The 25,129-nt window shown below is 42.2% G+C and overlaps 1 protein-coding gene across 2 annotated transcripts in view; it reads right to left on the bottom strand.

Moving 5' to 3' along the window:
* The window catches only part of NHS (NHS actin remodeling regulator), a 278,531-nt gene extending 253,804 nt beyond the window's left edge, over positions 1-24,727 (bottom strand). For both annotated transcript variants that reach the window (XM_077296316.1, XM_077296317.1), the window contains exon 1: positions 23,935-24,727. In XM_077296316.1, the coding sequence (XP_077152431.1) occupies positions 23,935-24,346 (412 nt within the window). In that variant the 5' untranslated portion in view covers positions 24,347-24,727. The remainder of the gene's footprint in view (positions 1-23,934) is intronic.
* Positions 24,728-25,129: the final 402 nt, after the last annotated feature.

The following is a 25,129-nucleotide window of genomic DNA, read 5'->3' as shown; positions in this document are numbered from 1 at the left end:
TGGCTCTGGGGGAGGGTTATACAGAAAAAAAGTGTTTCTAGCAAGCATGGGTTAGAAAATCTGTTCACTAACCTATTTCAAAGTATGAAAAGTAATGTAAGAATATATTTACAATGGCAATATAACAGGCTAGGAGTGCCATATGACCAGGAGAACACTGGTATTTGGGTTGAAACACAAAATGTATTAGTTCAAAGATATATAACCTAGGAAACCACAAAGTATGCCAAGGCTATGTGAAAACTTAAAAAAAAACATATCTCATTTCAGTTCAAGTAAGCAGTATGGTGTCGTAAAAAACTAAATGGGTGGCATGCCACAGGACTGCTAAATTACATGAAAACACCACATAAGTAATCCATGGAAACTGGAAGGATAGATATTATGTTCTTTCTATATTAGCTATTTGGTATGTCTTACAAATTTGCTGAAAATAAGTTATCAAATTAAAAAGGTTTGGAATAATATTTTTGTTATTGAGAAGCTAGCAATAACAGTCTATAAAGATAGATGATAGATAATTAGATAGATAGATAGATAGATAGATAGATAGATAGATAGATAGATAGATAATGCAACCTATAGGACTTTAATGGCCCATTTGATGATGTTTCGGTTCACACTGAGACGTTGCCACAAGAGCCATTAAAGTCTTACAATTTACACTATTTTTGTAGTTCTGCTTCTATTTTTTGTTTCTACTATTCAGGTTAGGCTTATACCTGGGAAGATTTGCACCCCCACTTGCTCTTTTTTATATACCGTATTTTCCGGCATATAAGGCTAGTTTCACACTAGCGTTTACCTGATCTGCGGCGGGCTGCGGACTTCCTCCGTGAAGCCCCGCCCCCCGCCGCTAGCTCCGCCTACTTCTGCATGCGGCCTGTGTACCTATATTTAACATTAGGTACGCAGGTCCTGCCACAGTATGCGGATGGTGCCGCATGCGGCGTTTTGACGCTGCAGATAAAAAAAAAATGCAACAGGCTGCATCCTACGCTGGTAGCTGCAGTGTCAAAACGCCACATGCGGCAGCCTCCGCATACAGCGGCACGACCTGCGTACCTAATGTTAAATATAGGTACACAGGCCGCATGCCGGCCGCATGCAGAAGTAGGCGGAGATAGCAGTGGAGGGCGGGGCTTCACGGAGGAAGTCCACAGCCCTCCGCAGCTGCTCCATACGCAAGTGTGAAACTGGCCTAAGACGACTGGGCATATAAGACGACCCCCCAACTTTTCCAGTTAAAATATGAAATCTTAAAAGTCGGGGGTCTTCTTATATGCCGTATGTCATCTTATTGGGCTGGTGACTAATGTGCCTTTTGGGGTGGGGAGTGGTCCCGATGATGAAGAGGGGGCGTCTCACAGGAAAGTGTGAGTGGAGTAGCCCCCTATTACCTCATTGCGGCAGCGTGGGGGTCTCTGTGCTGGGCAGTGGCGGCTCCTCTTCGTGCCGTGGGGCGGTGCATCTTCTTGCAGCATCGGTACTCCTCCGGCATCTCCTCAAGGCCCGGAGGCACCGGCAGCTCCATTGCTGCGATGCGGTGGCCTCCGGGAAAATGGTCGCTGGGGGCGGCGCATGCTCAGATTCAGATCTCGTCTCCCGAGATCTCGGGACGAGATCTGAATCTGAGCATGCGCCGCCCCCAGCGGCCATATTAAAGGTACAGTTACATAATCAATATGGGCTTCAAGTACAGGCTCTCAGCTTTAATTTAAGGATATTCACATTCTAATTGGAGTAAGGGCTTGCGAATTACATCTCCTTAATACAGTTATATGAAAAAGTTTGGGCACCCCTATTAATCTTAAGCTTAATGTTTTATAAAAATTGTTTTTTTTGCAACAGCTATTTCAGTTTCATATATCTATTAACTGTTGAACACAGTAATGTTTATGCCTTGAAATGAGGTTTATTGTGCTAAGGGTACTGTCACACAGTGCAATTTTGATCGCTACGACGGTACGATTCGTGACGTTCTAGCGATATCGTTACGATATCGCTGTGTCTGACACGCTACTGCGATCAGACATCACGCTGAGAATCGTACGTCGTAGCAGATCGTTTGGAACTTTCTTTCGTCGCTTGATCACCCGCTGACATCGCTGGATCGTTGTGTGTGACAGCGATCCAGCGATGTGTTCGCTTGTAACCAGGGTAAACATTGGGTAACTAAGCGCAGGGCCGCGCTTAGTAACCCGATGTTTACCCTGGTTACAAGCGTAAACGTTAAAAAAACAAACAGTACATACTTACATTCCGGTGTCTGTCCCCGGCGTCTCAGCTTCTCTGCACTGTGAGCGCCTGCCGGCCGGAAAGCGAGCACAGCGGTGACGTCACCGCTCTGCTTTCCGGCTATGGTGCTTACACAGTGCAGAGAAGCAGAACGCCGGGGGACAGACACCGGAATGTGAGTATGTACTGTTTGTTTTTTTAACGTTTACGCTGGTAACCAGGGTAAACATCGGGTTACTAAGCGCGGCCCTGCGCTTAGTAACCCGATGTTTACCCTGGTTACCCGGGGACTTCGGCATCGCTCCAGTGCCGTGATTGCAAAGTGTGACCGCAGTCTACGACGCTGGAGCGATAATCATACGACGCTGCGACGTCACGGATCGTGCCGTCGTAGCGACAAAAATTGCACTGTGTGACAGTACCCTAACAGAAAATGTTCAATCTGCATTCAATCAAAATTTGACAGGTGCATAAGTATGGGCACCCTTATCATTTTCTTGTTTTAAATACTCCTACCTACTTTTTACTGACTTACTAAAGCACTTTTTTTGGTTTTGTAACCTCATTGAGCTTTGAACTTCATAGCCAGGGGTATGCAATCATGAGAAAAGCTACTTAAAGAGGCCACTTGCAAGTTGTTCTCCTGTTTGAATCTCCTCTGAAGAGTGGCATCATGGGCTCCTCAAAACAACTGTCAAATGATCTGAAAACAAAGATTATTCAACATAGTTGTTCAGGGGAAGGCTACAAAAAGCTGTCTAAGAGATTTAACCTGTCAATTTCCACTGTGAGGAACATAGTAAGGAAATGGAAGAACACATGTACAGTTCTTGTTAAGGCCAGAAGTGGCAGGCCAAGAAAAACATCAGAAAGGCAGAGAAGAATGGTGAGATCAGTCAAGGACAATCCTCAGACCACCTCCAGAGATCTGCAGCATCAACTTGCTGCAGATGGTGTCACTGTGCATCGGTCAACTATGCAACGCACTTTGCACAAGGAGAAGCTGTATGGGAGAGTGATGCGAAAGAAGCCGTTTCTGCAAGTACGCCACAAACAGAGTCTGCTGAGGTATGCAAAAGCACATTTGGAGAAGCCAATTTCTTTTTGGAAGAAGGTCCTGTAGACTGATGAAACCAAGATTGAGTTGTTTGGTCATACAAAAAGGCGTTATGCATGGCGGCAAAAAAACACAGCATTCCAAGAAAAACACTTGCTACCCACAGTAAAATTTGGTGGAGGTTCCATCATGCTTTGGGGCTGTGTGGCCAATGCCAGCACCGTGAATCTTGTTAAAGTTGAGGGACGCATGGATTCCTCTCAGTATCAGCAGATTCTTGACAATAATGTTCATGAACCAGTGACAAAGTTGAAGTTACGCAGGGGATGGATCTTTCAGCAAGACAATGATCCAAAACACCGCTCCAAATCTACTCAGGCATTCATGCAGAGGAACAATTACACTGTTCTGGAATGGCCATCCCAGTCCCCAGACCTGAATATCATTAAACATCTGTGGGATCATTTGAAGAGGGCTGTCCATGCTTGGCGACCATCAAACTTAACTGAACTGAAATTGTTTTGTAAAGAGGAATGGTCAAAAATACCTTCATCCAGGATCCAGGAACTCATTAAAAGCTACAGGAAGCGACTAGAGGCTGTTATTTTTGCAAAAGGAGGATCTACTAAATATTAATGTCACTTTTCTGGTGAGGTGCCCATACTTATGCACCTGTCAAATTTTGTTTGAATGCAGATTGCACATTTTCTGTTAGTACAATAAACCTCATTTCAAGGCAGAAACATTACTGTGTCCAACAGTTATTAGATATATGAAACTGAAATAGCTGTTGCAAAAAATACAACTTTTATAAAACATTAAGCTTAAGATTAATAGGGGTGTCCAAACTTTTTCATATAACTGTATGCTGTTGCCTCTTTTTAAATTGACCAAAAATAATTGGACAATTATCTCTAAAGCTGTTTAATAGGATGCATGGGCCATTACCTTAATCCATCATCAATTAAGCAGGTAAAAGATCTGGAGCTGATTCCAGGTGTGGCATATGCAATTGCACAGCTGTTGCTATGAAACCAGAACATGTGGTCAAAGGATCTCTCAATGGAAGAAAAACACACCATCATTAGATTGAAAAAAAAGAAGGAATCCAGCAGAGAGATAGTGGAAATGTTAGGAGTGGCACAATCAACAGTTTGGTACATTCTGCAAAGAAAGAGCGCACTGATGAGATTGGCAACTCAAAAAAGACCAAGACATCCACAGAAGACAACAGTGGTGGATAATCTCAGAATCCTTTCTATCGTGAAGAAAAACTCCTTCACAACAGTCACCCAAGTGAAGAACACATTCCAGGAAGTAGGTGTTTCACTATCTAAGTCTACCATAAAGAGAAGTCTTCATGAGAGCAAATATAGAGGGTTCACCACAAGGTGCAAATCATTAATCAGCCTTAAAAATAGAAACACCAAATTAGACTTTGCCAAAAATATCTAAAGATGCCAGCCCAGTTCTGGAAACCTATTCTTTGGACAGATGAAACTAAGTTCAACGTGTTCCAGAATGATGGGAAGAAAGTATGGAGAAGGCTGGATCCAAAGCATACCAGATCCTCTGTAAAACATGGCAGAGGCAATGTGATGGCATGGGCATACATGGCTTCCATTGGCACTAGGTCACTAGTGTTTATTGATAATGTGATTTAAAGGGAATCTGTCAGTAAGATTAACGCTCCTAAGCCGTCTATATGGGCATGCAGGTAATAGGAAGCTGAATAAAAAGATACCTTGACATCTGTGATCTGATGTCTTATTCCAGAGAAATCTATGTTTTTCTTATATGTAAATTACCTCTTCCAGGCTATGGGGAGGATGTAGCATGAAAGATAACTCTGCCTCCAGAGCTTATTTTAAATGAAAGGGGGAGTTACCAGTGTGAAAAACGTAACTAACACTGAACAGGAGAAATTAACTTTGTATTCTTGCAAACATATTTTTTCATCTCTCTAAGCACTGCTGTATTGCAACAATATTGCAACCCTTTCTGCCTGGGAGATGGAAGCTGAGGCTATCCTGCAGATGTGTCAGTTATAACCACACATAGCTCAAAAGTGAGATCAGCGAGCGGCCATCACACAGGTAACTTCCCCTTCATGTAAAATAATCTCTGGAGGCAGAGTTATCTTCCTGGCAGTGTCCTCCTCATGTCCTGGAAGAGGTACTTTACATAAAGTAATAAAAGATGATTTCTCCACAATAAGATATCTGATATGAGGCATACAGGAATGACTTTTTTGTCAGCAGTCTATAACCTGTATGCCCATAGTAATAGTTTAGAAAGGTCAAATGTAGTGACAGATTCCCTTTAAGACAGAAACAGCCAGATGAATTCTGAAGTGTACAGAGCTATGCTTTCTGTTCAGATTCAACCAAGCAGCAAGGTTGATTGGACAGTGCGTCACAGTACAGATGGACAATGACCCAGAACATACTGTAAAAGCAACCTAGGAGTTTTTTTTAAGGCAAAGAAGTTGAATATTCTGCAATGGCTGAGTCAATTACCAGATTTCAACCCCATCGAGCATGCATTTCACATGCTTAAGACAAAACTTAAGACAAGACACCGCGTCCTACGGCTGTACAGCAAGGGCCGCTTCTCTGCATACACTCCCTACATGGAGCAAGGATATGCCACAATACCTGCCTAATACTATAGGCCTCCCATGTATACTGCTCACAAAACGTAACTGATGAAGGTCAATCTGTGACCGAAACGTTTTTGTTGCTGTAAAATAAAACCACTTGCATACAAGTTGAGTGCCAGGTTTTGTTATATACTACTGAGGTGTTGGATCCTACCTGGGCACCACATCCTAAGGTTGTGCACACGTTTACCTACCACATTAAGACAAAACTTAAAGCAGAAAGACCAACAAAAAGCAACAACTGAAGTCAGCTGTAGTAAAGGCAACAAAGCATCACATAAGAAAATACCCTCTCTATATATAAAAAGTAGTAATAATAATAATGATGATACATTTACAACTTACCCTTTTAGAGCTAACATTACCACCCATTATTGCCATTTTGCCATAGATTACCACACCATTAGGTATCTACAGTATATAATATACGCATTATTTATCTGTTTCTTGGGATGAGAGTTCTGATTAAGATATAAAGCAAGCATTTACCCCATTGCAATAGATCCCTGCAGCTGCATTACTTTATCAGAAAAGTAACTCGAATTATAAACAATCTGAGAATAATAATCTGCCCTGGGAAAAGCTGAATTTAGAGAACATGTCCAAGCCTGAGTCTCCCAATAAAGATTTTCTTTATTTTCTTTTTTTATGAGAACAATCTGCCAATTGAAAATGAAATAAAATCAGCTTGTGATCAGCAAAGAACTTATATTAATGCAATATTTCTGCCCATAGTTCACAGAGAGTTTATTACTGGAGACCATGCATCAAAGGAACAAAAATAGGATGATGATATTGCATATAAATCTATAGGTACCAATATATTCTCCTTTATAACATGTCACAACTAGCAATGTAAATATAACAGAAATCTTAGAAAAAATGTACTTAAAGGGAACCTGTCACTGCTTTCATGCAGTCGGGACATTCTCTGAAAAACTGAAGCATTTTAGTGAAAACATAATTTGTAAAGCCAACAAAGGACTTTAGGGAGAGACCTGACTAGTCTGACGCTGCCTTCTCCAAGCTGAAGTCCAGTTGATTGACAGATCTCTTCCTATGTACATCCATGAGAGAGATCTATCAATCAAGCAGAGCAGAACAGGGAGTACCTTGCTATGGTCTGCTTCAGAATAGTCTGATTACTCTCTATGGTTCCCGGCCACCTAGCAGTAGTCATCTACCTTGGATGCTACAGAATTTTCAGTCATGCCATGAGTGTATCTGACTTCATCTGACAAACCAGAAGAGGAATTAAGATTGGTTACTACAGCTTTAAGACAATTACGAGTACACTAGGTCCCTTGCTTTTAGGTGGAGAGTCATCAAAGGGAAAGGTAAATCCTCTGACACTGTAATTTACTGTATGTATAAAGCATGGATATTTTGTGCTTACCCAATAAAATGCCCTAGGGTTCTAAGCAACATAAAAGAAGATATGCATAAAGAATTCCACTATTTAAAATTACCTCTTCTTCACGAGTATGGTGTTTAGAGAAAATGAAGAATAACATTAATGTTCCACAGAAATGTCCATCATCCCACACCCACTTTCCTGTGATATCTAATGACACAATGCTTGCCTGACAATAAATGTCTGAATGGACTATTCATCCTTCTCAAGGCTTTGATCTAGTCAGAACAGGCAGCACATCACAGGAAACATGGCATGGCAGAGAAGGAGTTAAAGGAATTTCACAGCTATCCTCCAAGCAGATTAGGACAAACAAAGGACACCTCCTAATGAAGGGCTGACATGTGCCAGAACTGTACCTTTACTTTTGTATATGGTAATTGTATTAACACCTTCATTGTCATTAGACTGCCCATAGTCATGAGCTATATCTTCTGAATATTGGCAGATCCAGGTTATTTCATTGCCCTGTGCTGTCCCTTGTGTGTGTATGACCACCATAAACATCAGTTGTCTGTCAATGTCACCAAATTCAGCTGGACTTGCCATTGGTTGGATAAATATCTCATGTCCATAGTCAGATTTAAGCCCCATACACATTAGATGGCTTTGAGTAGAATTATGGTTCAGCCAATTGTTCGGCCTGCAGCCCAACTTTTCCATTCAGAGGAGCGCTCGCTCTGTATGATAAAGCCACTGCCAGACATGAAAAGGATCAGCAGTCTGAAATCAGACATTCCTGATCCTTAATCCACTGTCAGTCATCTGTCCGGTGGCCCCCCATATACATTAGACTGTCAGCTGAAGCTGTCAATATGAGCAGGTTCAGCTGAGGTTAGTCTCATGTGTCTGAGGTCTATAGGGTCCCACATACATGCAAGATGTACTTTGACTTTACATGTAAATGATCAAAGGCACCAATTATTCCTTTTACACATTAGAAGGAAACATGCTGATGGGACCAGATGAGCAAGACTCTCTCATGACAGATAATGAAGTAGGCAGGAAGAATCGTGCATGTTAAATTTCAATTCCCTTTATTCTCAGACGTGTCTGGTAGCAGCTTACTGCACTTTTCCATTGAAAATACATGCGTGCTCCAATAGTGGTGGGGGGTTGGAATTTGGAATAATTTGTGTCCGATGGTTGAATGTTCATCCAATTTGTAATAAGGTACAACAGCACATTTAGCTAAATATTGAGGTCCAGGGGCAGACATATCATGGGTGAAACCTGTTTAGTCTCACAGGGGCCCAAGAGATAAGGTGACCCATTTCAACTTCTGAAAAGCAGGTGGAAATGTGCATTATAATGAGATATTGGGCTGCAAAGGGCCCATATTCTATTCTTGCACAGGAGCCCTCTTCTGTCTGTGTCCTCCAGTGTTGAGCTCAGTATGGTGGCTAAGAGGTTAGCACTGTTGCTTTGTTGTCCTGGGTACAAAACTGAACCTGGACAACATTGGCATGGAATTTAGACTATAAACTTGGGGACAGTGAGTGATGACAACGTCTGTAAAGCACACTTAAATATGCTGGTGCTGTATAAGCAGACATAATAAATATTAATATGTCGGAAAATAGCAAAATAAATCTATTATAATAATGAGGCTTCCTATCCAAATACTACAAAAAGGATTATAAAGCAGCACTGGAATCAAAGTGTGACTGTGTGCACTCCACAAAAATAAGTCCTCATAAAAGCATAGACTAACATGCTAAAAAAGATGAGCACTATGGGGATAGTGGCCAAAGTACAAAGTGACTCTGTCAACCTCATAATAATAGTGAATGGCTTCGTTGAGGCTCTGCAGCTCCTCTAGAGTGACCGTGGGCTTCTTGGTTACTTTTCTCATTAGTGCTCTTCTTCCTTGGGATGTCAGTTTATTCGGACAGCCATGTATTGGTAGTTTTGCAGTTGTGCCATACTCCTTCCATTTTGGATAATGGATTGAACTGTGCTCCGTGTGATGTTCAGAGCTTTGGATACTTTTTATAACCTAACTCTGCTTTCCTCTTCTCCACTACTTTATCCCTGACCTGTTTGGTATTTTCCTTTGTTTTCATGGAGCTTTTTGATTCCAAATGTCCTCAAACAAACCTCTGAGATCTTCACAGAACAGCTATAGTTTTACTGAGAATTAATTACACAGTTGGACTCAATTTACTAATTAAGTGACTTCTGGAGGCAATTGGTCACTCAGGATTTTATTTAGGGCTATCAGACTACAAGGGGTCTGAATACAAAGGCACATCACAATTTTCAGATTTCTATTTTTTAAATTATTAGAAAACCATTTATTATTTCCTTTACATTCCACAAGCACTTGCTACTTTGTGTTGGCATATCACATAATATCTCAATAAAATACATTTAAGTTTGTGGGTGTAACATGAAATATGTGGAAAAGTTCATAGGGTATGAATACATTTTCAAGGCACTATATATATATATATATATATATATATATATACATATATATATACTGTATTTGTATCATATACATGGAAGGAAGACAAAAGGTTCTTCATAATGAGATAGATTATCATCACAAAGGATGAGAGGATGAGATTTATTAATTAAACTAATTATTACAAAATAGGTTTTTTTTTTTAATCTAGAATGACAAGTCTCTTAACTCTGCCTCAGTTTCCTTCCTCTCTTGTTCCATACTGCTGGCACTTCTATTGTTCTGCTTGCTCCTGTTTCCCACACCATCTGTGAGAAGCTGAACTTCTGTTGTTATCTACAGTAAGCTGCATGCAAAGGCTGGGTGCAAAGGATACAAAAGGCATCATTTAAGTCTTAAAAGAGTAAGTAAGGGTCATCGAAGAGGACAAAATGCTGGGACTGAAAATTTTCAACGCTATGGCAAAACCAAATGAAAAAGAAAGAAGCATTTTGCCAAACTACTGATGGCCCAGAAGTCTTCATGCTGTCAACAGGGGATCCTCCTCCTCCTCACTTGGAGAATTTTCCCTACCACATAGCCATACGAGAAACTAATTGCTCAGGATAGAAATGGAGAGAAAAGACCCATGCATGCAGTAAAATACAAGGTCCATAAATGTTGGCACTGGTCTGACACTGCAAGGCATTGATGACAACCATTCTTCCACCCCATGCAGATAGAACTATTGATGTTCTAATATGTGTCATGAATCTCAAAAGTTATTAAATATATAAAACAGTGAAAATATAGCTTGTGAATATCATAAATGAGTAGCAGTACTCTCTTTTCTTATGAAACATCTGCTCACTCGGACACCATTTAGGCCATGCTCTACTGGTCTCATCACAATAGGACTTCACCATTGTACTGAACTCACACAGAGACATTGTGTAGAAGTGTTTTTAAAACACCGGACATTGACATTATGAGCAGCTCATGTTTGACATATCCTTATAATATAGTCTGTGCACAACGACCACTATAGTAGATACATTGGAGGAGCAGTTAATGGAAATGTCATCCAAGAAATGTCCCTAATAAAATGTTGTCATCACTCCAAAAAATCTGGCGTTACTATGGACAGACTTGCTCTAGGTCAAAGACAGTTAACGTTAACATCTCAAATATATGGCCTGGAGTCAGAGTTTAGGCCTCTTTGACGCACACTATTATTTCAGTGTTTTCTAAACAACTGTATAGAATGCCTTGAATAGCAACCATTTTTCTTAACATTTATTATCATTTTTGTTGGCATTTCAATTTTACAACATTTGAAATACGAATATTTTTCTAACGTTTTTTAAGCCCTACAAGCATCACTTTGGAAAAATAATTCCAGACAAAATGCCATGTCCATAATATGCTGCATTTTGAGGAAAATTATCACAAAAAGGCCTAAAATGAAAAAACTGTGCATGAAGACTTTACAAAAAATTGTTACCAACTGTAAAGAAACATATGTCCTAAAAGACTGTTAAAAATGTGAGCCTAAGGCCCGGTTCAGACGGCCTTACTAAAACTTTTGCAAATCTTGTCTGCAAATTGTGAACGTGACTGGCTACACATGAAGCCCTAGGTGTTCCTCAGCATAGCAGACAGGTGCAGGAACAGCCTGCTATTGGCATGCACTATTCTGGACCATACTAGTGCAAGCTGTGAGGGATCACAATCTACAAGGGATGGGTGAGGATACAGTAGGTAAGGATAGAGCTGGTCGTGCAGTGGTTTGGTTGATCGGTGATTACTGCAGGTTGTAGGCTTGCCGGAAGAGGTAGGTCATCAGGGTCTTTTTGAAGGTTTCGATGGTAGGTGAGAGTCTGATGTGTTGTGGTAGAGCGTTCCAGAGTAGGGGTGATGCACGAGAGAAATCTTGTATGCGATTGTGGGAAGAGGAGATATGAGGGGAGTAGAGAAGGAGATCTTGTGAGGATCGGAGGTTGCGTGCAGGAAAGTACCGGGAGACGAGGTTACAGATGTATGGAGGAGACAGGTTGTGGATGGCTTTTGTATGTCATGGTTAGGCTTTTGTACTGGAGTTTCTGGGTAATTGGGAGCCAGTGAAGGGATTGACAGAGGGGAGAGGCCAGGCAAAAGCGGGGGGACAGGTGGATTAGTCGAGCAGCTGAGTTTAGAATAGATTGGAGGGGTGCGAGAGTGTTCGAGGGGAGGCCACAGAGCATCTTGTTCTGGTCCTGTAGTGATAGTAAGCTCGTTGTTATGAACACTGAAATGATTGTGTCCCTGTAACTCACTTGGAACTGCCAAAACATTAAGACCTTTGAGGTACTGGGTACAATCTCTCCAATGATTCCCATACAGGAAGATTCATGGAATATCCTATCAATAAAGACAGAATACCACTTCTCTATTGGTTGCTGTCACCTACAGTCGGTGCAAGCATTTCTGCTGACAACACTTGTGCCTGCCCAGCTTATTTCATTCCTACAGATCAGGGGTCACAAACCCATCATAGAGATCAGGCCAGGCCGCCATCACATGAATGAATACCAGATGATCAGACTGAACGTGAGGTGTGATCCTGGTTACAACAGGCTTTGAGTTTAGTACTCAACTAGCTGCTTCAGTTTTTTCTAAAAATGTGTTGTTTTTTTACATAAAAGGGTACACAGTTGAGGACATACATAAATATGCATTTGCAGTAGGATGAGTAAATGGAATGCAATTACATATAGTAGTAGATAAATAGATAGATGGACATATAGTATCTATATTCTCTTGCTGAACTAATGTGGAATTTCAGTAATATTTCCAGTCTTTCTAAATTGCAGTATCTTGTGCCAGAATGAGGGCATGGTATCTGTTTCTGCCTCGGGCAGAACAATAGTCGGGCACACCCCTTGTCCTTGAAGTTCTGTGTATGGTACTGCTCAGGAATGTATGTTAGTATAAGACACAGTAGGGCAGCAAGGTATATCACAGAAGACTGACTTCAGGCGTGTCCTTTGTTAGTTCATTAGGTGATGGGTTTCACCCCTTAAACATCAGCACATGTTCAATTTAGGCTATGAATCACCATTGATTCCACCCAGAAAATGTTATTTTTGTCAATTCATTCCATTTTTATGTCCACAATCCCTACAGATGATTAGGCTATCTTAAGCCTATCTTTGTTTCGTAGCTGCTCGTAATGACGTGCCATACCGGCATGTATCCACTGCTGCTAATCAATGGACTTACTGCCATGGCCATGTACTGAGCAGTGATACCAGTGAGCATGGCTCTAAGAGGTTCAAGAAGTGAGTATTTTATATGTAATTTATAACATTTGTAGCTTTTTTAACAACTGGATAACACTTATAATGTCAAAACGATTTAAACACCATATGTTAGGTGACACAGAGCCTGAAAAGTATACTACAGACAACATACTATGTTATTACTCATAATTAGGGTTAGTTCAGACAAACAGTAGAGGTGATGATGAAGAGGTAGTATTTGGGCCTGTTACCTCAGGGGCACCAAAAGTCAATCTTCACATAAAATAGCACATGGTACTGTGGGTGGAGGCTGTTAGAGATTTTGCATTGGAGCTCCCTGCACACAGTTCCACCATGAACAGAATGGGCCTGATACATGATACCGGCGTGAAATGGGCTGGAGTCAGACATTCCTGAGTCAGAAGCGTTAGACAAGCGGTGTGGACCTCTATGTGCACCTCATCCCAAATACTACTCCGGTCCCTGCTGGAGTAAGATTTGTGAAGTATCAAACGTCTCCACTCATCATGAAGTTGAGGAGAGGTGTTCACCATGCCCCATCCAGCTTCTGCTCCTCTCATTTTTTCAGAGATGGGCAAAAGTGGCTTTGGAACAGTAAAAGTCGCAAACTGTTAGCAAATCCTTGAGTTGCGCCCAAAATATGCAACTTTCCAAAGCTTTTTCAGCTAGAAAACCATCATAAAAGCTTTGATGATTCAGGTTCAAAATCTTGAGCTTTAGTTTAAAACCACTTTGAAGAGTTTAGTGACCTGTGAATAATTTTATTGCATTATAGTGTTATTATTTGAATCACTTACTTCACAAGTAGCAGAATTCTGAGGATAACCTTGTCAACCTAGAACATTTTAAATTTTCTTATGTTGCCCAGGTGGCACAATCCCCAGTATAAAAGAAGTGTTTATGGCAGCCTTTTTTAGGAAAATGGACTGCTCAGCTCATTACCACAGGCTCGGAATATTTCATTCACTGCTGTAAATGGTGTCTGAGTGGTTAGAGTATTTTAAGTATACAAAACAGCTGCAGGCTTATGCTACAGGATTGTGTTGAGCAGACAGCAAAAACTAAAATCTGCCATAATAATTACAATTTCTTCTACTTGTTAATCTATTAATAATATTAATAATAGTAGTTTATTATCGCTTATTATGCAATTACTGATGATTGCATTTTTTAATGTTATTTATAAAGTGGCTCCAAGTTAACAATATTTCTGTATTATTACTGCTCACATACCGTAGATAAATGTGCACACCGCTGACCACAGCCCTACATCAATTCTGATTCTTAAACTTTTAGACAAGTGAAACTCAATTCCAGATCTTTTCAGACGGCATTCTATAGAGGTTTTTCTACCTCATTTGAGCCAGATTATGTTCCTGCATCTTGGCACAAAGCTGTTATTTCTTACAACACCTGAAGTGCAAATGAAATGTTGATGAAACCAGAAAAGCAAGCCTAGCTTCTAATTATGAAAGTAACCCATTTACCAGACATATGGAGTATATAAGTCTCGCTATCTAATAGAGTGACACTAAATATTTTGTAAGGAATTCTGGAGTAGTCATTTCAGCTGTGAGCTCCACCCTAGTGAAAAATTATCCCGGACAATTCTTTTACAAGGTATTTGAGTCTTTGAACCGATATATTCGAAATAAATCAAAGCTGCCTGAGAATGTTCTGTCTCTGCACTCAGTCTGTTGATGCAGCTGGGAACAATAGACGAATATCTTATTTTTGGAAAGAGACCGATGTTTAAAAAAAAAAAAAACTTGCCTTGGACAATGTAAAAAGAAGTGTCCTACATTTTGAGAGGAAAGAGAAACAGATTAGGGAGTGCAAAGAGCAAAAAATGGCCTTTGACCCAATTCAATGATATCATCACTTTCTTCAAAGTACTACATAACGCCTTAAAACTAACATATAGGACAGAAATTGATAGCCATACATTTAAAAATAATGTCGGCCAAAGACACTAATTTTGGCACATTCAGCTGAAAGTTCATTTGTTTTCAAAGTGGTGAGAGGGAAAGCTGCTGCCAAATGGCTCTGGCAATGGCTTATCTCCTCAATAACAAAAGGATCAAGTGTTAAATTTCAAACTGGGGACCCTTATCTCTTCCAACATCATTTAATGGGGAAGAGTCAGGAAGCCTCTATACACATTAGACTATTGGCAAAAATTGGTGGGTTCAGACAGTTTTAGTCTAATGTGTATGGTCATTGTTGTGAATTTGGATTTTGGGCTCCCCCGGTGGCCGCTTGTGGAATTGGACTTGTCATCCTCTTTCCTGTTTCACCTGATTCCATCAGTAGTGGGTGTCGCTATTTAAGCTCATTTCTCTGGTGGTTTCTTGCCGGTCAACAATGTTATCTGATGCCTCTCAGTGCTTGTTCCTGCTTCTAGACAACTACTGATAAGTTGGACTTTTGTCCATGTTTTGTTTTGCCTATTTGTTCCAGTTCGCAGCTGAAGTTTTGTTACTGTGTCTGGAAAGCTCTCGTCGATCAGGGATTGCTACTCTGGCGTTATGAGTTAATGCCAGAGTTTAAGGTAATCTCTGGATGGTGTTTTGTTAGTATTTTTCTGCTGACCATGAAAGTATACTATCTGTCTTCTGCTATCTAGTAAGCGGACCTCAAATTTGCTAAGACTATTTTCCTGCTGCGTTTGTTGTTTCATCTGAACTCACCGTCATTATATGTGGGGGGCTACTGTCTTCTTTGGAATATTTCTCTAGAGGTGAGCCAGGTCTTATATTTCCCTCTGCTAGCTATTTAGGTCTTAGGCCAGAGCTGGGCATCTAGCGATAAATAGGAAATGCTACCTGGCTATTTCTAGTTGCGCGGCAGGCTTAGTTCATGGTCAGTATAGTTCCATCTTCCGAGAGCTTGTCCCTCTATAGGCTTGCTATGATCTCTGCCTGCAGAGATCATGACAGTTTGACCGGCCACTAAAGTGTTAAAGACCCAGGTTGAGAAAGGAGAGTTATAAGAAGTCTGCTGGAATTTTTTTTTTTTTTTTTTTTCCTCCAGTCTGCCTTAATGCAGTCTTTTTTCTCTCTCTCCTCCTAATCTCTGTATGCTCTGTGTGCACCTGACAATAATGGATTTCCAGAGTGTAACTGCGGGTTTGAATAATCTCATCACGAAAGTACAAAATTTACAAGATTTTGTAGTACATGCTCCGGTATCTGAGCCGAGAATTCCTTTGCCGGAGTTCTTCACAGGGAATAGAGCTAGCTTCCAGAATTTCCGAAACAATTGTAAGCTTTATTTGTCCCTGAAGTCTCGTTCAGCTGGAGACCCTGCTCAGCAGGTTAGGATTGTGATTTCCTTGCTCAGGGGTGACCCTCAAGATTGGGCCTTCTCATTGCCAGCAGGGGATCCTGCGTTACGCGATGTGGATGCGTTTTTTCTGGCCTTGGGCTTGCTTTATGAGGAACCTCATTTGGAACTTCAGGCAGAAAAAACTTTGATGGCACTATCTCAGGGGCAAGATGAAGCTGAAGTTTTCTGCCAAAAATTCCGTAAATGGTCTGTGCTTACTCAGTGGAATGAGTGCGCCTTGGCGGCAACTTTCAGAGAAGGTCTCTCTGATGCCGTTAAGGATGTTATGGTGGGGTTCCCTTTGCCTGCAGGTCTGAATGAGTCCATGACAATGGCTATTCAGATTGATAGGCGTCTGCGGGAGCGCAAACCGATGCACCATCTGGCGGTGTCTATGGAAAAGACGCCAGAAAGTATGCAGTGTGATAGAATTCTGTCCAGGAGCGAGCGACAGAATTTTAGACGGAAGAATGGATTGTGTTTCTATTGTGGGGATTCTACTCATGTTATATCGGCATGCTCTAGGCGTACAAAGAAGCTTGATAAGTCTGTTTCCATTGGCACCATTCAGTCTAAGTTTATTTTGTCTGTAACCCTGATTTGCTCTTTGTCATCCATTGCCACGGACGCCTATGTTGACTCTGGCGCCGCTCTGAGTCTTATGGATTGGTCCTTTGCCAATCGTTGTGGTTTTGATTTAGAGCCTTTGGAGACTCTTATTCCTCTGAAGGGGATTGACTCCACCCCATTGGCTAATAATAAACCACAATACTGGACACAAGTAACCATGCGTATCAATCCGGATCACCAGGAGATTATTCGTTTCCTGGTGCTGTATAATTTACATGACGATTTGGTACTGGGATTGCCATGGTTGCAGTCTCACAACCCAGTCTTGGACTGGAGAGCTATGTCTGTGTTGAGCTGGGGATGTAAGGGTATTCATGGGGACGTACCTTTGGTTTCTATTTCGTCGTCCATTCCCTCTGAAGTCCCTGAGTTCCTCTCTGATTATCAAGACGTCTTTGACGAACCCAAGCTTGGGTCGTTACCTCCGCACCGTGAGTGCGATTGTGCCATAGATTTGATACCGGGTTGTAAATATCCAAAGGGTCGTTTGTTTAATTTGTCTGTGCCGGAACATGCTGCTATGCGGGAATATATAAAGGAGTCTTTGGAAAAGGGACATATTCGTCCATCTTCTTCTCCCTTGGGAGCTGGGTTTTTCTTTGTCTCAAAAAAAGACGGCTCTTTGAGACCATGTATTGATTATCGGCTTCTGAATAAGATCACTGTTAAGTATCAATACCCATTGCCATTGCTTACTGATTTGTTTGCTCGTATAGAGGGTGCTAAGTGGTTCTCTAAAATTGATCTTCGTGGGGCGTATAATTTGGTGCGGATCAGGCAGGGGGATGAGTGGAAGACCGCATTTAATACGCCCGAGGGCCACTTTGAGTATTTGGTCATGCCTTTTGGTCTTTCTAATGCCCCTTCAGTTTTCCAGTCTTTTATGCATGATATTTTCCGCGATTTTCTGGATAAATTTATGATAATATATCTGGATGATATTCTGATTTTTTCTGATGACTGGGACTCTCATGTCCAGCAGGTCAGGAGAGTTTTTCAGGTTCTGCGGTCTAATTCTTTATGTGTGAAGGGGTCTAAGTGCGTTTTTGGGGTCCAGAAAATTTCCTTTTTGGGGTATATTTTTTCTCCCTCTTCCATTGAGATGGATCCCGTCAAGGTGCAAGCTATTTGTGACTGGACTCAGCCCTCCTCTCTTAAGGGTCTTCAGAGATTTTTGGGCTTTGCCAACTTTTACCGCCGATTTATTGCTGGTTTTTCGGATGTCGTTAAACCACTGACTGATTTGACCAGACAAGGCGCTGATGTTGCTAATTGGTCCCCTCATGCTGTAGAGGCCTTTCAGGAGCTTAAGCGCCGTTTTGCCTCTGCCCCTGTGTTGCGTCAGCCTGATGTGAATCTGCCTTTTCAGGTTGAGGTTGACGCTTCGGAGATCGGAGCTGGGGCAGTGTTGTCGCAGAAAGGTTCCGACTGCTCCGTCATTAGGCCTTGTGCCTTCTTTTCTCGCAAATTTTCGCCCGCAGAGCGGAATTATGATGTTGGGAATCGGGAGCTTTTGGCCATGAAGTGGGCGTTTGAGGAGTGGCGCCATTGGCTCGAGGGGGCTAGGCATCAGGTGGTGGTATTGACTGACCACAAAAATTTGATTTATCTTGAGACTGCCAGACGCCTGAATCCTAGACAGGCGCGCTGGTCTTTATTTTTTTCTCGCTTTAATTTTGTGGTGTCATACCTACCGGGTTCTAAGAATGTTAAGGCAGATGCCCTTTCTAGGAGTTTTGACCCGGACTCTCCTGGTAATTCTGAACCCACAGGTATCCTTAGGGAGGGAGTAATTTTGTCGGCCGTTTCTCCTGATCTGCGGCGGTCCTTGCAAGAGTTTCAGGCGGATAGACCGGATCGTTGTCCGCCTGATAGACTGTTTGTTCCGGATGATTGGACCAGCAGAGTCATCTCTGAGGTACATTCTTCTGCATTGGCAGGTCATCCCGGAATTTTTGGTACCAGGGATTTGGTGGCAAGATCCTTCTGGTGGCCTTCTCTGTCACGAGATGTGCGAGTCTTTGTGCAGTCATGTGACGTTTGTGCTCGGGCCAAGTCTTGTAGTTCTCGGGCTAGCGGACTGCTGTTGCCCTTGCCTATTCCTAAGAGGCCTTGGACACACATCTCGATGGATTTTATTTCAGATCTGCCTGTTTCCCAGAAGATGTCTGTCATCTGGGTGGTCTGTGACCGTTTCTCTAAAATGGTTCATTTGGTTCCTCTGCCCAAGTTGCCTTCTTCTTCTGAGTTGGTTCCTCTGTTTTTTCAGAATGTTGTCCGATTGCACGGTATTCCTGAGAATATTGTTTCTGACAGAGGTACCCAATTTGTGTCTAGATTTTGGCGGGCATTCTGTGCTAGGATGGGCATAGATTTGTCTTTTTCATCTGCTTTTCACCCTCAGACTAATGGCCAGACCGAGCGGACTAATCAGACCCTTGAGACATATCTGAGGTGTTTTGTCTCTGCTGACCAGGATGATTGGGTTGCTTTTTTGCCATTGGCAGAGTTCGCCCTCAATAATCGGGCCAGTTCTTCCACCTTGGTGTCCCCGTTTTTCTGTAATTCGGGGTTTCACCCTCGATTTTCCTCCGGTCAGGTGGAATCCTCGGATTGTCCTGGAGTGGATGCGGTGGTGGAGAGATTGCATCACATCTGGGGGCAGGTTATGGACAATTTGAAGTTGTCACAGGAGAAGACTCAGCGTTTTGCCAACCGTCATCGTCGTGTTGGTTCTCGGCTTTGTGTTGGAGATTTAGTGTGGTTGTCTTCTCGTTTTGTCCCTATGAGGGTCTCTTCTCCTAAGTTTAAACCTCGGTTCATCGGCCCTTATAGAATATTGGAGATTCTTAATCCTGTTTCTTTCCGTTTGGACCTCCCTGCGTCCTTTTCCATTCATAACGTTTTTCATCGGTCGTTATTGCGCAGGTATGAGGTACCTGTTGTACCTTCTGTTGAGCCTCCTGCTCCGGTGTTGGTTGAGGGTGAGTTGGAGTACGTTGTGGAGAAAATTTTGGACTCTCGTGTTTCCAGACGGAAACTCCAGTATCTGGTCAACTGGAAGGGTTACGGCCAGGAGGATAATTCTTGGGTCAATGCATCTGATGTTCATGCTTCTGATCTTGTTCGTGCCTTCCATAGGGCTCATCCTGGTCGCCCTGGTGGATCTGGTGAGGGTTCGGTGCCCCCTCCTTGAGGGGGGGGTACTGTTGTGAATTTGGATTTTGGGCTCCCCCGGTGGCCGCTTGTGGAATTGGACTTGTCATCCTCTTTCCTGTTTCACCTGATTCCATCAGTAGTGGGTGTCGCTATTTAAGCTCATTTCTCTGGTGGTTTCTTGCCGGTCAACAATGTTATCTGATGCCTCTCAGTGCTTGTTCCTGCTTCTAGACAACTACTGATAAGTTGGACTTTTGTCCATGTTTTGTTTTGCCTATTTGTTCCAGTTCGCAGCTGAAGTTTTGTTACTGTGTCTGGAAAGCTCTCGTCGATCAGGGATTGCTACTCTGGCGTTATGAGTTAATGCCAGAGTTTAAGGTAATCTCTGGATGGTGTTTTGTTAGTATTTTTCTGCTGACCATGAAAGTATACTATCTGTCTTCTGCTATCTAGTAAGCGGACCTCAAATTTGCTAAGACTATTTTCCTGCTGCGTTTGTTGTTTCATCTGAACTCACCGTCATTATATGTGGGGGGCTACTGTCTTCTTTGGAATATTTCTCTAGAGGTGAGCCAGGTCTTATATTTCCCTCTGCTAGCTATTTAGGTCTTAGGCCAGAGCTGGGCATCTAGCGATAAATAGGAAATGCTACCTGGCTATTTCTAGTTGCGCGGCAGGCTTAGTTCATGGTCAGTATAGTTCCATCTTCCGAGAGCTTGTCCCTCTATAGGCTTGCTATGATCTCTGCCTGCAGAGATCATGACAGGTCATACTAACTTTCCAGTGCTGGCAGATGTCAGAGTATGGTAGGGTCAGGCAACCAGTTTTCCAAATACCATACCTTCCTAGCTCTGAAAGGAAATAATCCCCATCATAGGTGTCTGGTGGTTGCTCACTCCCCTCTAATTGAGAACAGAAGCACCCTTCGCCGTGCATGTATCCTCAATGAGTACGTTTAAGTTGTTCCTCTATGTTCATTTTTTCCACTTCACACTGAGTCTTAAATGTTCAAGCAACCCAGACGTATGTATTTACAGTTGCACATGTCTGCCATTGGCTTTTATTGAGTAAAAGAACATATAGCATGCTGTATGGAGAACGGATGGTTGAAAATAATTGCACAGCAATGTGTAGGCAACTAAGTTTTTAATACAGCTGATGGAAACATCAATCAATTCTAGTGAAATGTACAGTATGTCAAAAGGACATCCTCTATTACACATCTCACCCAATATTTCTGAGTCTATGTAAAGCACAAATTGGGCACATTTCTAGATGCATATGGTAAAGTCCAAACACAGCCTGGTCTTATTTGTCAAATGAACAATTTTGTATAAAGACACTACCCTGATTTTCTAACAGTAACAAATTTACCATATTTTTATAGAAGGTGTCAACTCTATCGTTATATATTTAAAATCCACTTGAACAATTGATTTTTGTATCAGGTACAATGACCATTGATTAAGGTATGCCATGTTCTCATAGGCAAAATAGTTTCCACTGGTCAGGCTGGTAAAGACTTCCATCAGCCACACCTATTGAGAGCTGCACACAGGGATACACCTCAAGAATGGCCCAAGACCACTAGCAAATATTGCAAATTACATCAAGTATGACAAGGAACCTCCTAAAATTCATGAACTTTGTGGTCTTAAGGGCACTTGTAATATTTAAACATTTGACACCGTCACCAATGAAGCCATTTTTACAAAATATAACTATATTGTGAATCACTATGATAATTACAATCTAGACCTTGGTGTAAAAGCATGCCTCAGACTGGAGCACAAGCTTCTAGGCCATCCAGTCAACCCGTCTTCGGCCATAAAATGTCACTGCACTGGCTGATTATCAGTCAAGTGTAATATAAAATGAGGACAGTGCACATGTCACGCACATGGCTGATAGAAGACTTGTCTTTGGCCACTGCCCTCAATGTGAACACTGCAGTGAAGAGTCCCCTCCTCCGGTACATTTTCATAAGCAGCCTTATATTTCATTACAGGACAGCTTATTTTATCACATCCTTTACATTATGTTTTTGCAACATTTCCAAGGTCATGTTCAAATAAGTAAAGGTCTGGAAATGTCTTTCCTTTCCCTGCTGCCCAGACTTGAGTCATTGTGAAGATAACAGCCATTTGAGGCTGGAGATGCTACAGTAACATGTCTGAAGAGGATGAGAACGCCTCATGCCTCCCTTCCTTACATTTCCAGGGCTGGACTGCAGTATCAGACAGCATTTACATGCATAGAGTACATTGTATACACATGCATTAGCAGGATATGGCCTTGTATTGCTCATAAACGTCATGTGTGATCCATTTTGACTGCAATATCTAGTTGTACAGATATGATAGAGCAGAAATTCCTGTCATGGATCAGGTTCCTATTTTCTATTTTTATGAGAACACCGGGATGTTGTATTATCAGAGCGCTGCTTTTAATATCAAAATTACCATGATTGCAGTGCCTTGTGATTGGCTACCCGGAGCCTATCATCATGTAAACCATACCCTCTTCCTTCCTGTTGCTTAGGAGCATGAATGATCATTCAGCGTTGCCACCTCAATGTTGCTGAGATTTCAGTCCTCAGCATCTGCCCAGTGATTCCGCAAAATCTGGAGCCTCCAGAAGGTTTCTTATGTAAGTCACACACCGCTGACATCACCTCACCATGACTGAAGCAGGTTGAGTAAAGTTACATGTCCAGCCATCATTAACAATGCTAACAATGATGACCACCAGAAGAAAAAAAGGCAGGTCTTGGGATTGCATTTATCATCTGTGACAGGGAAGGTTAATATGGATGTATAGCAAAATATTACACAGCAGCTACACGCAGGAGACAACTGCTTGTCTTTTGTCCATAATTATACAATAAACATGACGTTTCGATGGATACGGAAATGATTCAAACCGCTTGCACTTTACCAATTGCCTCATATCAAACACATCCACCAATTCTGCTTCTGTACCCAGCAACTGATGTATATGGAAGCAAGGGGTGGACCAAGCTGTGGCTACTTATCTCAGCAGACAGATGAAAAGATACTGCAGAGGGATAAGTAGCTGAAGCAAGGACATTAACAGTGCAAGACACAACTAGGGAAATCCGTGACAGCCCGCCACGTAAAGGACAGTTATTAATGGTATAATCCCTGCATACACAAGCTGGCATTACAGTCATTAATAGGATAAGATCACCATGTATTACGGCAGAATAATAATAATGATGATGATGATAGAAATGACTGTAGACACAATATGTATACACAACATATAAAAAGCATCGTATGAAATGTAATATTACCAATCGAATTACAACATAATAAAAGGTGATAAGAAGAGAAAAATCTATAGGTCATAGCTTTAGGCAATGTTCCTTATCGGACACTATTTTTCATAACTAAAGGAGGTGACAGAGGAGAAAGAAGTCCCCTTGTCTCTGCTCCTCACATTCAGCAGCTGCTGGAGCAGCAATGCAGATTTCCCTCCCTTCTCTAGTAGCATCTGAGGTGATAATGGAACATTTGGGGACTTGTTAGCATAAGATAAGCAATGTGATACATAAAACCAGGAGGTCAGAGCAAGGAAATTGGTGCCTCTGTGACAATTCACCTTTTGCCCTTTTTTTTTGCTTTCCCTTTATGTACTGTTTTGAAAGGTCTGTACCAATCAGCAATTCTTGTCCCCGACAGACAGATGCCAAATACAAAATGCAGCAAAATCCATTCAAGATGAGGTACTCACGCACTGTCTCCTGCTTTGGATCCAAGCTGCTGACAACCTGCTGGACAGTACCAATTTTCCCTTGCAGCGCTCGCACGCGCCGGGCCGTAACCTGAATATCTGCTTCTAGCTCGTGGAAAATAGAGCAGGCGTGCCGCGCTACATCCGAGAGTTGCCGTAAAATCCGTGACATTGAAACATTGCTGATCGCGCACAAATCCAGAGTGGACACATCTTTTTCTTTTCCATCTAGAGGGTCCCTCTCGTCAGAGGGCACCTGTGCGGAGGTAACCGCCAATTCTTCCTTGGCATTCCCCCGGGGGTGCTGCTGCCTTTGCTCTTCCCCCTGATCCCGGCAACAGCTCCCCTCTACCTGGGTGACGGCATGCCTACACAGCCACTGGGGCTCAACAATCCGCTTGGCAAAGGGCATTGCAGACTGCCCTTCCCGCTATCCGACAATAAATCCCTTGCTATCCAATGCTAAGGAAACAACATAAAACCATAGAAAAGGATCAATCCACCAATTGAAATACTGTAGCAATCCAGAAACCAAGCCTGTACTGGTCCAATTTTTTGTTTGAAATGCTCAGATCTCTCCTGGCTAACACGGTACAAAGATATATATCTTTCCTGTATCAGATCTCTCCTTAATCCCTGGCAGTTCCCAATTGTTGGTAGCTGGTGATGATCATAGCCATGGTTTGCAATCCATGTGTGAAGTATCGCACTTGTGCACTTCTTCCCTAGATCCTCGCTTCTCCCTGATCATCCAGTGGCTTTTTGGATGGATTTTCTCTGCCTCTCTCTCTGCTTTCACCATGCCAGAGTGAGGCAGACTGAAAACCTGGAGGCAGGAATTCACATAGATGTTTGAATGGGGAGGAGGAATTAGAGAGAGACCAGGAGGGAGGAGGAGGAGGTGTTGAGGATCCAAGGGGAGGAAGCAAACTGTTTCACACAAGACACTGCCTTCCTCGACCACATGGAGTCACTGAAGGGCTCACTTCTACAGCAAGACATTCTGCAGCAAATCGCCTGGCAACTTCCAGAGCTGTTTTATGCTACCCGGGGCCATGGATTCTAGTTCTGGTTTTATATCGCGGATTCCAGATGCAAAGAAATCACGGTTTACAGAACACACAGACAGGAGTGCCGGAGACTTAATGGCATGGTACATTTAAGACCAGTCAATCTGTGTGTGTGTGTGAAAATA

Source organism: Ranitomeya variabilis, chromosome 3, assembly GCF_051348905.1.
Source record: "Ranitomeya variabilis isolate aRanVar5 chromosome 3, aRanVar5.hap1, whole genome shotgun sequence".
NCBI lineage: Eukaryota > Metazoa > Chordata > Amphibia > Anura > Dendrobatidae > Ranitomeya > Ranitomeya variabilis.
Note: the sequence above shows the minus strand (reverse complement) of the source record. Positions and strands in the feature narration are given on the sequence as shown.